We start from the raw sequence: 16718 nt of genomic DNA on the forward strand, positions 1-16718 counted from the left end.
TGAATCTGGGGAGGACACAAACGTTTGGTCCACAACAGCAATTCATATGCTCCCGTGAAGCCTGTGGCATCATCCCCCCCCCCACCGGTGGGTGGCGATACGGAGGCCATGGAATAGGCCCTCCTTGCCTGCCTTTCTCCCCTTTCTGGTTCCCAGCGAGACTGAGCAGGGCCCATGTCCCCTAAGGAATAAGTCTGTGCACCCCCGGACCCATCTCCCAGTGTCAGGTCTGACCTTGGCTGAAGATGCCTCTTTGTCTCTGCCAGAGCCCTGTGGCCAGCTCGAATAATTGGATTTTAATAAAACGGATGGGAGTGCAGGAGCAGTTCACCACCCTGGCCTGCGCCGAGGCCCTGCAATTAAACCGATTATGTCTTGAGAGTCAAGCTGTCTGACTCTGCATCCCTAATTTGGTGGTGCTTGCCCGCCCTACCAGCATGGTTGTTTATTTATTTACTGGATTTTCACGAGCTGGGACATGCAGGGGGGGTGAGGGGTAATTAGCATGAGGTGGTGAGCTGGGATCTGGACTTTGGGTGTTCCCACCCCAGCCACCCACCTACCTCTCCCTCCCTACAGTTTCCGGGTCCTGGCAGCTTAGGGGATCACTGGGGACTTTCAGATACTGATGCTGGACCACCCCTCCCCCAGGGTTGTGATGTAGGTAATCTGGACTGTGGCCAGGCCATGGGGAGTTTTCAAAGCTTCCCCAGTTGAGTTTGACCAGCAACCCCTGGAGACAGATTCTTCTGGATGCTACCTCCTTCCTGGACCCACTGTGCTCCCATGGGCACAGGCTGTCTGCACATGAAGGCTTGTGGCCATCTCCTCATGGGCTCGTGGAATCCCGTTAAAGGGTCTGAGCTCAGGGACCCTCGAGATGGACATTGCCAGAAAGAAACATCTGGTGGGCAGGATGCCTGGGGGCTTTTCCAGGCATTTTCTCTCCCCCATTTATTTTGTTAATAAACACTGAGCGCCTCCTTTCTGCCAGGCGTTCCGTTGGTGCTGGGTGGGTGGAGACCCCTGTGTCGGGGCTGGGTCTGCTCTGTGGCTTCCACCCACCCTGCAGGCACCAAGGGTGGAGACCTTTGCCTTCTCTGGGAGTGTGTTTTGGCTATAATTACCCCCATTGCCTGTGTATTTTGGGCTTCACAACCCCTAAGAGGTGCCCTGATGCTGCTGGTCGTTCTGGCACAGACCCCGGCTTAGCACCTCAGATGAGGCCCAGACCCCAGAGCCGGGCTCCCTCTGTTACCTGGGGCGGTGGTTGCCCACCACAAAGCAGCCCCTCTGGTTCCCACGCTGGATGAAGGTTCTGGATTTTGGCATCAGCAGAGCAGATGAGGGAGTGAGGAGAAGTTGTTTGGGGGATCCCTGCAATAAAATCACCAGGGTTTGGGGACCCTGGACAGCTTGCCCACGCTCTGCACCCCTTTCTTTCGCAGCCCCTCCAAGAGCAAACGCATGTGCAGGAGGCCGGGCCCTGAACAGTCAGTGTGCTCCAGGTGTTTGATAATTATGATTAATCGGGAAAGGGAAGGCCACAAAGTAGGCTGTGAGCCAGCTATCTGGAGCAACTGGGGCTGAGGGGTTGCCTGGTGGGAGCTGGGCCCCCAAGCTCAGGTGGGAGGACAGCCCCTTTAATTAGGTGAAGTCAGTGGGTAGCCATGGGGCAGGTCCCATCTGGTGGCCGCCCTGTGGGCTGATGGGGGTCCTGGAGCCCCAGCTGCTGAGGACTGGGGTAAACCTGTGTCCCTCAACCCCCAGGGCAGCCCCGCAAGGCTGAGCTCAGACGGGCAGTTCCTGGCCTGGAGTTGGAGGGCCGGGGAAAGGGGGAGACCTCACCTTTCATGTGAGTGACCCTGCCCAAGTCCTCTTCCCTCCTGACACCTCATTTTCCTTACCTGCAAAACGAGATGACACCCCAGCCTGATCTGGGAAGATGCGTGTCAGACTGAGGGAGACCCCTAGGACCGAACCCACCGGCCTGGTGCTCTGCTCTGAAGCCCTCTTGCCCCTCAGAACCTCTACATAGCTGCTCCAGGACCCTCATCCCGAGCCTGGAAGCCCTCATGGTTGGCTCATGCCTGCCGGGAGTCCTGCCACCCGCCTCCCACCCCAAGCTGAAGCACTCATCCCCCACCCTCAAGCTAGGATGAGCCTGCGGGTCAGGCCCTGCTCCATGCGCCTTACAAACCCATGTGAACTTGTGTCATCCTCACCATAAGCCTGCAAGGAGATGCTTGAAGCATATGCATTTTCTAGATGAGAAAACTGAGGCTCAGAGAGGCTAATGACTTGCCCGGGGTTGCACAGTTGTTAAGTAACAGCTGGGATTTGAACCTGGGCAGTTGACTTTCCCCCTGGACTCAGCTTCCCCTGGCCTGGTTCAGGGGAGGCAGGTGTCCCGCTGAGTTAACACAGGCCTGGCCTCGGGGAAGGTCAGCGGAGGGCAAGATGGTATTTTGGGAGATGCTGTGTGCCAGCCCCATGGTGTGTTGGACGTGCGGTACACTGTGGACTGTCGTCAGCGTTCTCTTTGTCTGGGTTTGGGGACCGATGGTGGAGTCCAGGAGAGAGGGCATTCCAGGAGGGAGGGACTGGCCATAGAACACGTGCCAGAGCAGTGCTTCCCGGTTTCTGCTCTGGAATTAACAAACTTCTGGGACCTCAGCACACACAGCCCAGCATTGCACACTGTGTGGAGTTTGGTGGGGACCAGGAGCCCCTGCAAATCCCCAAAGACCCCGAGGACAGGAAGGGGCGGTGCTTTTTTGCCTTGTGTGTGTGTGAAGCACTCGAGGTGGCTAAGTGGTATTCAGAGAAGATTCAGCTAACATCTGTAGTAGGGAAGATTGGAGTAGGGTGTGTGCTGGCATCCGAGAGGCCTGCTGGGAGGCTGTTGTAAGAACCCAGGCCTTGGAGGGAAGACCTGCCAGGCCCCCTCCCCAGGGGAACCACGGGGCAAGCTGTGTTTTCCAAAGAGGACACCGTTCCGCCCTTCACCGCACGAGGACAGAACAGCCCCTTCCCTGCTGAGCCACAGGGAATCGCGTGCGCCCAGAGAGGCTGACAGGGCTCCCGAGACGCCTTCTGATACAGGAGCCTCAGACGTCGGTGTCCCAGGCTTGCCATCAGCCCGGGGTGGCTGAGGAGGTGAGCTTGCCGCTCCTGCCCCCTGCTTTTCTCTGACCCCAAAAGAAAGGGCAGCTGGGTTTGCCCCCTGAGCCCTGGGAATATACAGCCAACAGCCAGATAGGGGCAGGGAGAGGCCCTGTCGGGCCTATCTGGAAAAGGTCAGGCCCCCGGAGCTGGCCAGACCCAGGGTGGGAGGAGGAGGGGCAAGTGTGCCTTGACCTCAGGAGCCAGGAAGCAGGGGCGGGCAGGCCTCCCCTGAGAGGCCTGGGCTGCAGCTGCCTGCTCCTGAATCCCAAGAATTTGGCGGCCACAGGGGTGAAGGCACCTCTGACCTGGGATGAGGATACAGGCCATCTTGGGTTTCTCTCCTGTCCCTGAGAGGGTCAGCCCGGCAGACCTTGCCGCCTCCCTCGCCGGGATAAAACGTGTCATCACCCCAGGAGCCGGGAAGCCCCCAGCTCTGGGCATGCGAGGAGTGGGGTGAGGTTCAGGGGTGGGCTGGGCTCCCTCCCAGGGTCCCCCTGGCCATCTGCACGCAGCCCCTCCCTCCTGCCCCATGTGAGCAGGCCAGTGAGGTCCTCACCCCCCAGGAATCCGGCTGGGGGTCATTCTGCCTCAGCCCCCAGGGGTCCAGCTTCAGCATGGATGGACGGGGGACAGATATGGGGGCCAAGGGAGCATCCCTGATCCGGGAAAGTATGACCTAAGGCTTGGTACTGCCCCTGGCTTCCCAAGAGCAAAAATAACAGCAGCCAACATTTCAAGCCTCGCTGCGCAATGGTTGCGTTCTGAGCCTGCCTGCACGTTGCCTCATTTCATCCCAGGACGGAGGGTAGTACTAGTGGCCCGTCTTATAGATGAGGAGGCTGAGGCCATGCCCTCTGGCTCCTGTCTCCGGAGCAAGGTGGTGTTCAGGCTTGCTTGTGCCATTTTCGGTCCTTTGTTTTGTCTCCATTTTGCAACTGTACGTGACACCTTGCTGCTGGCTTGGTGGTTTCAAATAACGCCTGAACGCATTCACCCTGAAAGTATGGCATTGGGGCCAGGTCAAGAGGCAGGCAGGATCTATCTAAGGTAACAACCCTGGCCACCCCAAACACTGTCCTGGTGCCCTCCTTTGTCCTGCCTACACCTGCACCTGGGAACGGATGGGAATCAATCATTTACCACTTTGAATGATTTTAAGAGTCTGTGTCCTTCCTGGGAGGTTGTACTCCCAGTCTGTGCTCTCAGAGTGCAGGGGAAGACTATCCCTAGGAAAGGGGTTCAGAACCAGGAGGGCAGGACTTGGCAAGCAGCGGTAGAACCACCACCAGCCCGCACAGATCTTCTGTGCAAATTAGAAAGTGCCTCTTTCTCCAGGCAGATAGAACCCATTCCCAGATTTGTTTTATGAGCAGAGTGAAGGCTAGGTTTCAGCTCTCATTTGCCATTTCAGCCAAATGTTCTTGTGCAGTGAACAACTTGAACAACTGTACTTGAGGATTCTTCTCCCAGGGTTCCTGTTGTCTCCCATCATCACCACCCCCAGTTGGCTGCTACGGACTCAGCACAGACCCAACACTACCCAGCATTCTTTCACCCTGGGGAGGCCAGGGTGCCCCTCACCACTGCCCTGGTTGATGTCTTTTGCCAATGTGTTTAGGGGGACTTGGCTGAGATCTGTTAATGTGGGTCAAGGGGTGGTTTAGAGGCGGAGGATTCTAAAAGGTCATTTAGCCCAGTGTGCCCATTGTACAGTTGAGAAAACTGAGGCCCTGTAGGTTAATGTGACCTTGAGCACATCAGTTCGACTTTATCTTCTCTGTGGGATGAAGAGGAGGGGACCCCAGGACACAGACAGGACACAACTTCACCCAGTTCCTGGCCCTGTGGTTGGTCTCCCCATGCCTGCCCTGCACAGGATAAGCAAGGGCACCCCTCCGGCCATCAGCAAGGCAAGGGTGGTGGGGTGCTGTTGCCACCACTGGGAGTTCTAGACAACCCTGGGGGAAAGCAGGCTGCACCCCATCTCCCTCCCAGCCCGCATCCCTGGACCGATAGGATACTCCACCACAGCCATTCCAGCCAGCCTTGCAGGGACCTCATGTACCTCCCACTAGGTTTCCTCCCAGCCTGCCTCCCTCGCCTCCCGCCCCTCAACTCTCCTCTTCCACCATGGGGTCTGGGCCTCTTGCTCACCTCCCCCACCTCCTCCTCCTCTGGGAGACTTTATCTCAGCCCCTGACCCTCCACTAGCTCCTGAGAGCCAGCCTGAAGCCCGGCGGCCCCTCCTTCCCCCTCTCCTCCCAGACGGTGGCTCTCAGCGCTGGCTTGATTTAGTAGGCGTTGGAGGAGAAAGGCAGCTTGAAGAGTCACTAAGAGATTCGATGCTCCATGCTCGCCAGCACTTATCTGGAAAGGAGAGGCCAGCAGCCCCTGGGAGGGAGCTGGGGTGTAAGGAGGAGCACACCTCTCAGCCAGGGAGGGGGCTTGGCAAGCCAGTCTCTTCCCAGCCTCTGCAGGGTTATTAGCATCTGGGCTACAGTCCCCCCACCCCCAGCACACAGCGTGGGGGCTGTCCCTCCTTGCCACAGTCCCAGAGGGTGGAGGGGAGGCGAGGTGGGGTGTCCCTGCAGTGGCCTCCTGCGGGTGGGGCTCAGCTCCTGGCAACCCCAAATTGGGGAGCTCAGAGACCCCTGGGTTAGAAAAGATGTCAGGTGGGCTCAGAGGGAGGTGGCCTGTGGCTGCTGACTGGCTGTTGAGGGGCAGGGAGGGCCCCCTTCGTGGCTCCCCTGCACCCCCACCCGCCTTTTGCTTGTTTGCCTGCCCTCCTCTCCTGGTACCCGTCCTCCTCGTTCTCCTCTTCCCTGATGAAAAATACAAAAGGAAAATGCGCCAGTGCCCAGGTCTGGGGAGCCCCAGCCCGCGAGATGGAGAAATGAAAAGCGGCCCAATTAGAGGCTTTGGTTCTGCAAACTTGATGCTCGGCACTTGAACTGTCACGGCGGAGCCTTAATTAGCAGCGGCGGGGGAGAGGTCAGGAACAACTCAGCAGTCTTGACAAGCGCGTTATCAAGTGCAGGGGAGCGGGGGCTGCCCGGGGAGCGGGCGGGGCGCAGGGGAGGGGACGGGAAGAGAGGAGGACGACGGGGGCGCCGCGGCGCGCGGGAGGTGGCGGGGAGGAGGCGCGCGGCCCCAGCCGAGCGGGAAGGGAATAAAATGGTTGCTGCCAGGCGGCCGCGCAGCCACGGCTGGCGGTGCATGAAGCCGCGGGCGAGGGGGCGCGCAGCGCTCCTGAGGGCCGCGTGAGAGGCCGCGCGGGGCTCCCGGGCGCCCCGGGCCTGCCCCCCCCCGCCCCCTCCCCTCGCCACAGCACCCCTCCCGGGGCCCTGCAGCAGGCAGACAGGCGTCCCCGGGGGGCTCCAACCCCCCAGTTCCTGGGCCCCTCTGGGGGCATCCCGGCTGCCCCGTGACCGCCCCCCTCCTCGGCGTCAGCCCCCCCCCCCCCCGCCTCTTGCCACCTCCCTGGGTTCCCAGCCCCCGGCGCGCAGCGGGCGGGAGGAGCGGAGGAGCGCAAAGCGTGCGTGGACGCCCCGCCGCTGGGTGACTCCGAGCCCACGCCGCCGGCTATGCTGGGAGGTCCCTCCTAGAGTCCCCCGGTCCCCGCGGGCCCCGGCGAGGGCGGCACAGCATGCTCGGCATGAAGACCTGGTCGTCCCTGCTCCAGAATCTCAGTAAGTGCCGGGCTCGCCGCCCACGGAGAGGGAGACGGGGAGGGCCTGGGCTGGAACTTTCTGGGGCTGACTGCCGACCCGGATTACCCCCAGATCATGCACGTGCCCCCAGGCGCGCCGCCTGCCACCTCCTCTTCCTGTCAACTCAGAAAAGAAGCCAGTGGATTTCTTTTTTAAAGTAGAAAAGCCCCGCCTGTCTGGCCGTACCTGGGACATCCAGGGTGTAGTGGTGAGACCATGGAGGATCACCTTCACATTTTGTCCCGGGGAGGTGGCCGGCCTGCACTAGCCTTGCAGGGGTCTGCGATATCATGGCTAATTAGCAACCCTGGGATGAGAGTGTTAACCTAGGCCTCCCCTTGGGGCCCGCAGGAAACCAGGGGGCTGAGACCCAGGAAGAAACAATGGGGGGGAGATTTCTTACCCTCTTGCACACAGGAGGGTACCAAGGGTGGGATGTGTGGCTTAAACTACGTTTCACCCATCTTGTCCCCTTCTCAAGCTGTGCTAGCATCTCCCTGGGCCCTCCTCGTGAAGGAACTTTCTCAGGGTGTCAAGGCTGTGACCTCGCATTGCTGTGCACTAATTAAGTCAGTGAGAGGGCCAGCGCTGTCTCGGAGCCCGCTATGGGCAGTGCCCGCATCAGTCTCCGCTGAAGAGGGTTTAGTACGTCTCCAAGAGAGACCTAGAGCATCCCTGCACGCTGAGGGTTGAAGGTGGTGGTGGGGACGGCAGAGGCCCTGAGGCCCTCAGCTGGAGGTCAGGCAGAAGGGGTGATGGAAGTCAACCACGGACAGTAACTCAGGTTGCCGAGGTCCCTTCACAGTGGTGCCAGTGACAGAGGGTGGGTAGGAGGATGGCATCAGCACAGCTCCCCCGTCCCCTGTAAGGCTGGGCATCCTGACCTGTTCCTCCACTGGTGCCCCTCCTTCTCCCCACCCCACCCCCTCACCCACCCTGCTGAGGTCCCCAGCCCCTCCTCCCCGCCTCGCCTCCCTTCCAGCCCCACGTCTCTCTGTGTATGCCTCTCTGCCTGTTTGAACTGAGGCTTTTAAAGGTTTTTGCCTTTTGAAAACTCAGGGAGGGGAAGAGTCGCTCATGGAGAGGTCGTGAACAGTGGATGATTACAGTGCAGTGGGTAGAAAGGGCTTAAAACAAATCCCATCCGTCAGATGTCGGCTTAGGCGGTTTCCCGTGCTCCCCTGGGGGGCCAGGTGGGGGCAGCAGCTTAGAGGAAGGGGGAGGCTTTTTCCCTTTCAGCTGGACGAACCTACAAAACTCCCATCTCACTCAGGTGTTTTGTCATCATTCCCTCTGATCACCCTTCTTCCTGGGGCTGGCAGAGGGGGGTCACGGAGGTCCCACCCCGAGGGACCTTGGCAGCCCCAGGAGGCCCCTCACCGGCTGTGTGCCCTTGGCCAGGTCACCCAGCACGTCACACCTGAGTTTCCCCAGGGTGAGCGGGGATGGCGGTCACGCGGGTGTGCGCCGCCATCTGCCAGGTGGACCGGGTCCCGGGCCCATGGTGCTCGAAGGTGAAATCCCCGCTTCCCCCAGCCCCCAGGTAAAGAGTCCACTTCCGTGGGGTTGAAAGGGCCTCACTTTGTTCCCAAAGCCCAGCTAGAGTGGTGGAGGGAGAACCTGGCCAGAGGGACCTGTAGAAAAAGCGCTGCATCAGCTGCCGGGGCTCAGAGACCTTTGCTGGCGGTCACACCTTGAGCCTCACAGCAGCTGCAGGGGGGAGGCGCTGGCTTTGTGCTCTCTAGTTTTTGCAGGTGAGGAAAGAGGCTCAGAGAGTTTACCCTCACTGCTAAGAGTCACACAGCTAGTAAGTGAGGGAGAGGCAATGGGAACCCGGGCAGTCCCACTTGGCCGTGTCCCTGCTTAGCCATCTGTGGCTGCCCGGCGCCCTTTCCTCTGGCAGGATCTGGTGGCCACTCCATGGCAGTCTCGGATGGCCCCTCTGCGCCTGTAGGATGCAGCCACCACGTGAGAGGTCTGAGCTCCACTCTGGTCCCGCCTTCCCCAGCCCTCCGGCCAGCTGACTCCCACGTCTTGTCTGTGCCATGCCCGGGCATTCCTCTCTCTGCCTGGTGCCTCGGCCACTCAGGAGGCAGAGAGCACAAAAGCAAAGAGGGCCAGACCCCCGAGTTCCTATCCTCCTACCCCCCTCACTTCTGTGTGACTTGGGGCAGGTGACCTAACCTCTCTGTGCCACAGTCTCCATTGGAGCATGGGGATGATGGTTCTGCCCTCCCAGGAATAGATGCGTCAGCCAGGTTACTGATAGTGACAGCGTGCTGTCGTCAACTGCTACTATCTTCTTCCTCCATCTGGAAAGCCCTTCCATGTTCTCTCTGCAGTCTACCCAAACCTCAGGGCCACCTCCTCTGAGAAGCCTTCCAGTTTCCACCCAGCCATTAATCATCTCTCTTGCCTCCTCTTGTCCTCATGGCCCAAGTTATTTTTTTCTAGGTAGAATCCATACCTTTGTGCGTGTTTTCTCTCTACTGTCAGACAAGAGTTTTGTGAGGAAAGATCCTTTTCTTTTCATTTCAGTCTCCTAAGATGCTGAGTATGCCATAGGTGTCCAATACATGCTTACTAGATGACTAGAGGGCTGCCGTTTTTCTGGTGAGACCAATCAGTGTTTTTGGACCCACTTCCTCCATGCACAGTGGGCGCTTGGCTCTCACAGATACTGGAGTAACATCCAAGTCAGTGTGGACCCTTGGGGATGCCTTCAAATGGTTTCCAAGTCTCCCCAGGGGGACAGCTCACTGGTCACGGTGGGGAGGCCCTGGCCCTCAGAGCTCCCTCCCTCCTTGGGCTGGGAGGTCAGGCTGACATCTGGACAGCTGGACAGCTGTGGAGAATGTTAGAACGGGGCACTCTGGGGGGACCATGTGGTCAGCTGTTGAATGTGGGGTCACCCCCAAAGCCAGGGTCGGGGTAACCCAGCTGTTGGCCACTCTACGAGGAGCCAGGGGCTGGGGCGTCAGAGCACTGTCCTTGTGTGTTGAGATGAGAGCCTGGAGGTAGAGGCACACAGTCTTGGTTGTTAGATTATTCCCGAAGTGGGGTCCCAGGTGAATGGGAACTCCCAGAGGGTGGGCGGTGGCTGTCAGAAACCCATGGCCTCTTGCTGTCACTGCAGCCCCTGGAGGACCTGGACCAGGCTTCTCCCCTGAGATTCTGTGGCCTCAAAGGGCCCTGAGGGCAGGCTCTGGCAGCAGAGCCTGTCGGTCCTCGGGTCAGCAACTGTGAGAGGTGAGGTTGGCGCTTGCAAACCCTTCAGAGAGAGCCAGGTGGCAACACGTCTGCCAGCGGTGCAGGCTCCTTGGGGAAGGCGATGGAAGGGACATCATTTGTGCTTCTGTCTTTCAGTAAGTAAACCAGATGTGCCATTTCCAGGTTTGCATACAAGTCTTGCTCTATTTGAAAAAAACCTCCCTAGAGACCCTCCACCAAGAAGGAAGAACCGAATTAAGAAATGGGGCAGAGCAGGTAGCTTAATTGCCAGGTCCTGGGCTCCGGACGGCCTCAGCAGCCAGGTGGCCATGCTGGCCGCTGCTGGTTAAGGTGGGGCACCTGCCTCTGCTCGCGCCTGGTCTAGCAGTTCAGAGTGCCAGTCTGGAGCCAGACAGCCTGGATTTGCGTCTAGATCTGCCTCTTATTGGCTGTGTGCTCTTGGGCAATACAGTTAACTGCTCTGTGCTTCCGCCTCCTCCTCCGTAAAAGGGGAAATAACAGGAGCACCTGTCTTGTTCTAGTTAGCTAGTGTTGTGTAACAGATTGCCCCAAGGCAGTGACTTTCAGACACGTCTCAAATCTCCCTCCTCCATGTTTCCCAAGGATGTTGGACTAAGTGGTTAATATGTGTAAACTGTGCTTAGAACATGGCGATTACCTTGTAAATGTTAGCTCTCCCCAGTGCTAGGTCCCTGAGACATTCTTTGCATCTAAAGTGACACTGGGTGCTGGAGGAAAGCATGTGGAAGTGGTTGTGGAAGGGTCTGGGGTCCTAGGCCTGCCTGCTTTCATGATACCATTTCCTCTCTGCCCAGCCTCTGGGTTTTGAAGTGACCCTTGACCTTTGACCCTTGACCATTTCTCCCACCTTGATTGGAGTCTTCCTGGTGGGCTGCCTCTCACCTGCCTGGTCTCCTGTAGGTCCGTGTTCAGGGATCCTGGGGCCACAGTAATGGGGGGGTGGGTCCTGGAGGAACAGGAAGAATCCAGGTGCACATGTGTGTCCTTGGACAAGCACTTCCCTTCTTGGGGCCTCTGCCTCCCCAGCTCCATGAGGATGGCTTGGACGGGCCCCTCCCAGGCCACAGTGCCAGAGTCACGGGCTCAGCCACTCAGACCTTGGTGCAGGTAAGTTGAGCCACTTCAAGGCTGACATCCCTTCCAAACCTCTAGGAGGACCCAGTCCTCGGCCTCACCTCAGAAAGCTTCCAGCCAGGGAATGGCCCTCTCCTCCTCTGCTCCCAGCCCCCTCCCTACCTCACTGTCCTCGAGAACAGTGACCACCTCTCCCACCTCTTGATGGCAAAGAGTCAGCTCTGGAAGGAAAGTGGGGGAATGTGCATGTTAGCATGCTGGTGACATTGCAGGTCATCTGTACTGGGGTGAATGGTGTCTCCAAAGATTCATGTCCACCCGGGACCTTACTGGGAAACATGCAATTGGCTAAGGATCCTGAGAAGAAATCAACCTGGATTTGGGTGGATCCTAAGTCCAATGACTGACATCCTTATAAGAGAAAACAGACACAGAGGGAAGACAGCTGTGTGCAGATGGAGGCAAACTGGAGGGGTGGGGCCACAAGCCAAGGACACCTGGAGCCGCCAGAAGCTGGCAGAGCCAAGGAAGTGTCCTCCCCGAGAGCCTCTGGAGGGAGTGAGCCCCGCCCACACCTGCATTTTAGAATTCTGGTCTTCAGACTATGAGAGAACACATGTCCCTTGTCTTAAGCTCCCCAGACTGTGGTCACTTGTTCTTGCAGCCCCAGGATACTAGTACACCATCATTCCCCCCTTTATATATTTTAAAAACATATAAAACATACCGAAGACCCCCAGTATTGTGGCATGGCTGAGAATACAGACCTGGCTTTGGGGACCTGTATCCCCCAGCCCTGGAGGCTAGGACCTCCCTTTCCCTCTCTGGTCTCCAGTTCAGACACGAGAAATGAGCTGGGCTGAGGGAAGGAAGGCCTGTACTGTCTGAAGTGGGCACAGCAGAAGGCGGGCTTGGCCCAGTAGCCGCCCTAGCCGTGGCCCATCTGCAAGAGATGGGGACCCCAGAGGGCGAGGGCGAGGGCGAGGGCGAGGCGGGGAGAGGAGCCAGGGCCGTCACCCTGTGATTCTTGCTCATCTCCGGCCTGAGATGCTGCCACTTCCCCTGCCCCCACATCCTCCCTTGGCCTCGCTGCGGGGCGAGGCTCCTGGGTGCTGGAGCCGGAGTCTGCAGGACCCCCATCCGTGCTCAGTTGCTCATCGCCTCTCGCTCTCTTCTAGAAGGTGAGCCAGCTGCTTTGCTCACCGAGGTATCCCCAGCACCCAGAACATGCTGGAACCTGTAGGTGCCCAAATCCTTGACTTGAAAGGACCCGTGGGGCCGGCGAGGTGTCTGCCTGCCTCACCCGACCTGACCTCACCGCCTGCGCACCCAGCCCATTGCTCCAGAGCGCCAAGCCCTGCAGCATCTACCTCACGCCTGTCCCAACGGCCATCCGAGCAACTGCATCTGGCCCCGGGGAAGACGTGGGAACTGAGGCCTGTGCAGGTCAGGGCTTGCCTGGGGCCCGGCGGACAGGGCGGAGCCGGGATCTGAGTCTCCTTCCCGGGTGAAGCTGCCATTCCAGGTCCGAGCTGCCGCCCAGATCTCTGCGCCCGGCCGCTGCGTCCTGGGACACCCCAGTGCTGTCTCCACCCTGGCCGCCTCTGGTTGGGATGCTGAGCTCATCCGGCTGGTGACCCACACCCGCAGAGCTCGAGTCTCTCAGGGCAGAAAAGTAATCCTGCCAAGTGTCAGGAGTGACAGGGTCTGTGTGGACTGCTGGGTGCCCCCGCGGAGGGCGGCACCTCTCTACTCTGCTCCCCCGGGGTGGGTGAGCTGGCAGGGCCTAGGGCCACCGGGCTGCCCCCCCCAGCCACCAGCGTGGAGAAACCCCGGTGACCCAGCCAATGTTTCTTTTAATTAGAGACAATTAAAACAGTGTGGCGGGTGGCAGTTTGGTGGCTTCTTTAGGAAGAAGCAGAGCCCAAAAGGAACCTAAAAAAATAAACAGGGAAAATAAAACCAAGTGAATTTTTAATAGCGATTATCTCCTGACACATAGCGCGCTGCCATCTGGCAGACACACAAGCCCACTGAAGCTTGATGCTGGTGGGGGAGGGGGGCAGCAGGAGGGAAGGGTTCCTGCTGGCAGTCTAGAGCAAGGTGCTCCCTCCTTGGATGGTCCCTGTGGCACGTCGGAGGCCCTTGCCTGCCCGCCAAGGGCTTTCTCAGCCCGGCCCCCTGGCTTCATAGACTCACCCTCAGCTGAGCTGAGTGGAGAGGCTGGGTTCCCGGCATCTTAGCCCACTGTACGGTTCTGCTGCACCGTGGTGGCGTTCAAGAAGGTTGTGGCTCCGTCGCAGTGGCCACAGCCTAGGAATGGAGGTGGTACTTTCTGTTACTCCCTGCTGCACGCCGCTCTCTCAGATCATTCATTCAGCCAACGTGTTTCAGGCCTCTGCAGGTGGCTGGACCTGGGATGGGCCCTGATGGCTCAGGAATGAAAATTTTGTCCCGCTGTCACTTAAGCTTGGGGGAGAAATCTTCACATGAGTGGTTACATCTTAAGGTGTTTGGACACCATTGATGTTTGGGGCTGGAGGCTTCGTGGTGGGGCTGTTCTGTGTGTTGTGAGACGCTGAGCAGCCCCTAGCCTCTGCCTGCTGCATGCCAGTAACATCCCCCAGTTGTGACAACCAAAGATGTCTCAGACCTTGCCCCGTATCCCGTGGGGAACACAGTGGCCACAGCTGAGAATCACTAGCTTAAGGTGAGTGTGAGTAACAAAAACCACAACCTGAAGGTCTTCAGACAACAGAGATGTGTATTCTCATAGCTCTGGAGGCCAGAAGCCTGAGTCAGGGTGCAGACAGGGTCGTGCTCCCTCTGAAGGCTCTCAGGGACGGTCCTTCCTTTGCCCTTCCAGCTGCTGGTGGCTCCAGGCACCCTTCCAGTCGGGAGCTTCTGTCCTAGGTGGTAGATGATGGGAGCAGCACCTGCTGTGGTGTGGTCTGAAGGTGCGGGTGCTGTGAACACCGAGTGGGGGGGGGCTGCCGGATTCAGATGCAGGATGATGAGCTGTCCTGCAGCGGCAGTAATGAAGCGCCACAAACTAGTTGCTAAACAAGACGTTTATCCTCTCAGTTCTGGAGGCCAGAAGCTGAGGCCCCGCAGGCCTGCTCCCTCGGGCTCCGGGGAAGAATCCTTGCCTCTCCCAGTTTCTGGCGGCTGCTGGCGTTCCTTGGCTTGTGGCCTCATCTCTGCTCCATCTTCGTAGGCCTCCCCTTTGCGTCTTCTTCCTCTTATGTGGACTCTCCTCATAGGACTTAGAGTCCACGCAGCTAATACAGGGCCATCTTATCTCAAGATCCTTACTTACTTACATCTGCAAAGACCCTTTTTCCAGATAGGGCCACATTCGCAGGGGTCCAGGGGTAAGGACGTGGGCTTATCTTTTGGGTGCCAGAGCTGGTCGCGCTGATGCCTGGCGGAGAACTCCAGGCAGAACAGGTGGGGCAGAGCCCTGAGCGGGGAACTTGCCCAAAGTGTTCAAGAAACAGCAAGGAAGCCAAGGCGTGGGGACGGCGGGCTGTGGGGAGAAAGAAGTGTGTGTGTGCAGTGGTGTCAAAGATTGGCCTTTCCAGGGGTGAGGTGGGGGCCTGGAAGGGTTTGGGCAGAGGGGAGACATGAGCCGGCCCCCCTTCTCATGGGGTCCTCTGGTGCCTCATGAAGCATGAAGCAAGGGGCCAGGACAGAAGCTGGGGACCAGCGAGTTAGTTGGCTACTGCACAAGTCTGGGTGAGAGGTGTCAGCTGGGCTGAAGAAGGTGACAAGGGGCCTGGGTTTGGCTCCCCTTCGGGGAAGAGCAGACATCTGAGTGCAGCTTCCCACCCAGGGCAGCCCGCTCTCGGATCGATTTCTGAGTGTCTTGTCTTCCTAAACAGCCCTCCCGCCTCCTCCCTCCGTCCTCCTCCCCACCCCACCTCACCATGCTGGCAGCTGTTGTTCCTGGGAGCAGGGAGAACGCTGGAGGTGCGGGAGGGAGGAGGGTGGGGACCCTGGGCCACAAGGACGCCGGAGGGGCTGTGCCAGCCCGGAGTGCACTTCCTCTCCCTCTGCAGCATTTCCCACAACTAAACCTGAGTGCTGGGTGCCATGACGTAACTGTGACCGTGACCCCTGCTCCCCATCCCTCCCCCATGTCCCTCCCGGGCCCTTGCCCCCTCTCTCCTTTCCTCCAACTCCCCTCCTCCTGCTCCCTCCCCCTCCCTCTTCTCTCCCCCAAGGCTGCCTTCTGCCTGGAAGCTGAGCCTCCAGGCCCCCCCCCCAGGGCTGGGGGAGCAGGATGCTGCCAGGTCCTGTGCCCGTTTCCGAAATGATGCTGTGCTCTTACTGCACCGTCCTGCCGTCCTGCTCTCTTCTGATGTATCAGACGTACCCCTGGCGCTGACCGACTCCCTGCTCTGACCTTGGGTCTGAATTTCGGTGTAAGCTCCCTCTTGGCTCTTTTTCCAGACGGTTCTAATTTATCTCCTGATTGAATCAGGGGCGACCCCACGTCCCCCATGCCACAGCTAATGTGGCCGAGGGACAATCAATTTTAACTTGTCATAACCTTCCCGAGGGATTCATTGACCCGCCTCTGGGGCCCCGCTGACCTCTCTCTTCTCAGCCCCTCCTGGACCGTGTCCCAGTTCTTCTACCTCCGTCTTCCTCGTCTCTGCCCCTCCCAGCCAGGTCCCCAACCTGGGGCAGCCAAGGCAGGACAGTTTGTAGGGGAGTGCAAGCGTAGACAAGAGTATTGCTAAATCTTTAATCAGCGCTGGGAGCCCCACGGGCCCTTGACCCTCTCCGGCCGTGGTCACCAGGCCACAGGGGGCCAGGCCCAGAGACTGCTTTGAGGGGGCTCTTCCGTCCCACAGGACTGTTTCTGGTCACATCAGACTCATGGAGGCCGAGTCACCTGCTGCCCCTTGAGACACGGAAGGGTGAGTGAGGGCAGGAGGCTGGGGGCCTGTCTTGCAGCCTGCCGCGCTGAGGGAGACGGGCTTCCGTCGCAGAGCCTGTGATTATGCTGAGGGGTGATTGTTTGTAACACCAGCCCAGCCGTTGGAAGCTGGTTGATTTGTAGCATACCATGGTCTGTCTGCAAAGACGGGCAATTTGGGGCCTTATAAATCTGGGGCTGCTGGCTCACATCTCTCTGTGGCTGCAGGAGCCCATGTCTGGGTGCCTGGGCCTGTGGCTTCCTAGACAGGAAGCTCTCTTGGGAGGGAAATAGGGCATCTCGCTTCTGCTGGGAAGGGAGAGGAGGCAGCCCAGTGGGAATTCTCTCTTCCTGAGGCCTGTGAGGGTTCCTGTCTAAGAACATGAAGGCCTGAGATGCCTGGAGGGGGCTCCTTGGCAGCTTGGAAGGGCCTGGCAGGATCGCTCGACGTTCAGAGAATTGCAGACTGCAAAGAGTTGGGTCTCCTGTGCTTTCTGATCCTCCAACTCACACACACATCAGGCTGTCCCCAGTGAGGCGGGCAGGCTGCAAACCTGGGCAGCAGATTTTGCTTTCAGCTCCATGTT

The 16718-nt window shown here is 59.0% G+C and overlaps 2 protein-coding genes across 2 annotated transcripts in view; both read left to right on the forward strand.

Moving 5' to 3' along the window:
* The window catches only part of LOC140688136 (uncharacterized), a 230406-nt gene that overhangs the window by 209744 nt on the left and 3944 nt on the right, over window positions 1–16718 (forward strand). The window lies entirely within an intron of this gene.
* The window catches only part of GSE1 (Gse1 coiled-coil protein), a 172891-nt gene continuing 162812 nt past the window's right edge, over window positions 6640–16718 (forward strand). Inside the window, exon 1 of the mRNA XM_072946735.1 lies at window positions 6640–6857. Within this exon, the coding sequence (XP_072802836.1) occupies window positions 6815–6857 (43 nt within the window). The 5' untranslated portion in view covers window positions 6640–6814. The remainder of the gene's footprint in view (window positions 6858–16718) is intronic.

The sequence above is a fragment of the Vicugna pacos genome, chromosome 21, assembly GCF_048564905.1.
Source record: "Vicugna pacos chromosome 21, VicPac4, whole genome shotgun sequence".
Lineage (NCBI taxonomy): Eukaryota > Metazoa > Chordata > Mammalia > Artiodactyla > Camelidae > Vicugna > Vicugna pacos.